Source organism: Limulus polyphemus, unplaced genomic scaffold (assembly GCF_000517525.1).
Source record: "Limulus polyphemus unplaced genomic scaffold, Limulus_polyphemus-2.1.2 Scaffold1626, whole genome shotgun sequence".
Taxonomy (NCBI): domain Eukaryota; kingdom Metazoa; phylum Arthropoda; class Merostomata; order Xiphosura; family Limulidae; genus Limulus; species Limulus polyphemus.
In genome coordinates this window covers 86,407-88,733 of record NW_013667236.1, presented here as the reverse complement: position 1 = coordinate 88,733, position 2,327 = coordinate 86,407, and the positions used below count along the sequence as shown (strand labels likewise).

General features: G+C 31.1%; 1 protein-coding gene across 1 annotated transcript in view; it reads right to left on the bottom strand.

Annotated features, from left to right (window-relative positions):
• Nucleotides 1-2,327, bottom strand: part of LOC106464356 (protein white-like) — a 99,419-nt gene that overhangs the window by 30,115 nt on the left and 66,977 nt on the right. Inside the window, exon 13 of the mRNA XM_022392044.1 lies at nt 331-388. Coding sequence (XP_022247752.1) covers nt 331-388 — 58 coding nt within the window. The remainder of the gene's footprint in view (nt 1-330; nt 389-2,327) is intronic.

Genomic DNA, 2,327 nt, shown 5'->3' with positions numbered 1-2,327 from the left:
TGTGTGCGTCATACTATGAGTGGTGTTAGTTGATTGGAGATTTTTTTAAACATAATGTAAGAAAGATGATCAAAATGGTTTACATACAATGTAAGAAACATGATGAAAATGGTTTAAATAACTGATATGACACCCTATCAAAATGGTTTACACAATCTGTAAAACACCCGATCAAAATGGTCTAAATAATATGTAAGACGCCAGATCAAAATGGTTTAAAATAATGTATGACACAGGTTATCGCAGTCAGTACATAAAGATTAAACAGAACTATCAAGCAAAATAACTTTCTAATATAGTTATAATTTGTTTCTCTCTGTTAGAACTCACCTGCTGATGTTGATACCAACACATCACAGGTTATCGCAAACAGTACATAAGCTGGAAACTGGAATGTTAAAAAAGATAACCTTAAAACATAATGTTTTAAAAGGAATAAATCTGAATTAGAATAGATGTGAATTCGTTAGTATTTGTGCTTTTCAATTCTTATCTAAACTGACTAGGATGTGAAAGTATTCTCAAAACAGCCAATTCAGTAACTGGCTGATAAAAGTCGTACGATAGTAAAACTTATCTTAAATAGAATTACAATACAATATCCTATAATGAGAAAAAGATCAATTGGTACTCCCAACACACCACTCCATTAAAATTATAATATATTTCTGAAATACAATAAGGACATTCATAGTACTCACAATGTACCTTTCTATTACAATAAGCACTCACAGCATCCTTTCTCCCAACAAAATAAGACTATTCATACCACGCCACTCAAATAAAATGATACCACTCACAGTATTCAATAAATCCTTTTAATCACATAAAACCATTCATAATACTCGAAACGGACCTCCACATTACAATATCAACCTTTATAGTAATTACAATACACTTCTCCAATACAATAAAAGAACTCGTACTACTCACAACAAACATCTCTAACAAAATAAGACATTTATAGTACTTACAATTCATCTGTCAAATAAAATAAGAACACTTATAATACTTACAACACGTCTCTCAAAAAATAAGATTCCAAATTACACTCAAAACACCTCTCAAAGAAAATCAGACCATTCACATTACATCCCTTCAAAAAAATAAACCAATCATAATTCAAACTACACAACCAATAAAATCAGACCACTTACAGTACTATGAACACATTTATCCAATAACGTAGCAACACTCATAGTACGGGGGAACACATTCCTCCAATAAAATAAGGCCATTCATTGCACTTAAAGTGCATCTCTTCAAGAAAATAAGACCACTTATAGTACTTGCAAAGAACTTCTCCAAAAAATAAGACCACTCATAACACGCAAAACACATCTCTTCAACAAAATAAAACCATTTATAGTACTCACAATACACTTCTCCAATAAAATAAGACCACTTATAGTACTCACAATACACATATCCAATAAAATAAGACCACTCACAGTACTTACCACACATCTCTTCAACAAAATAAGACCACTTATAGTACTCACAATACACTTCTCTGAAACATAAGACCATTCATAGGACTCACAACACTCTTCTCCAATCAACTAACACCACTCATAGTATGACGCACGTTTGAACAACCTGTAAAACACCTGATCAAAATAGTTTAAACAATCTGTAAGAAACATGATGAAAATGGTTTAAATAATTGATATGACACCCTATCAAAATGGTTTACACAATCTGTAAAACACCCGATCAAAATGGTTTTTACTGCTAGCTAAATCTTTACGACAACCAACAAGTGCATAATAGAGTAAATATTATCCATCCGGTATACATTCATAAGTTAAAAATTTATATCGGATTTCTTACTTTGCAATTAAGTAGAAATCATGGCTAAAAGCAGCAAGCATATTACTGAAGCCTAGCTTTATCAGATATCATTAAAGAAAAGTAACCAGGCACAGAATGCGTTTGTCTAAGTAGCGTTTTACTCACATGTGTTAAATTTTAAAGTGAATTATTTCAGCTTTGTATCAACGTAGGACATTATAAACAGTGTGAATGAAAACTAGTAATAACAATAAAAAATATTAAGTTCTAGATTTTCCGCAAACAAAACCTAGAAGTGTAAAAATAACTTAACCAAATTGTAAGATACCCAATCAAAATGGTTTAAACAATCCATAAAACACCCAATCGAAATTGATGTATATTATGGCGAATGTAGAGTAAGAGAATACAATAGGGATTTTGATGTATATTATGGCGAATGTAGAGTAAGAGAATACAATAGGGATTTTGATGTATATTATGGCGAATTCAGAGTAAAAGAAAGAAAATCCCTATTGTATTCTCTTACTCTG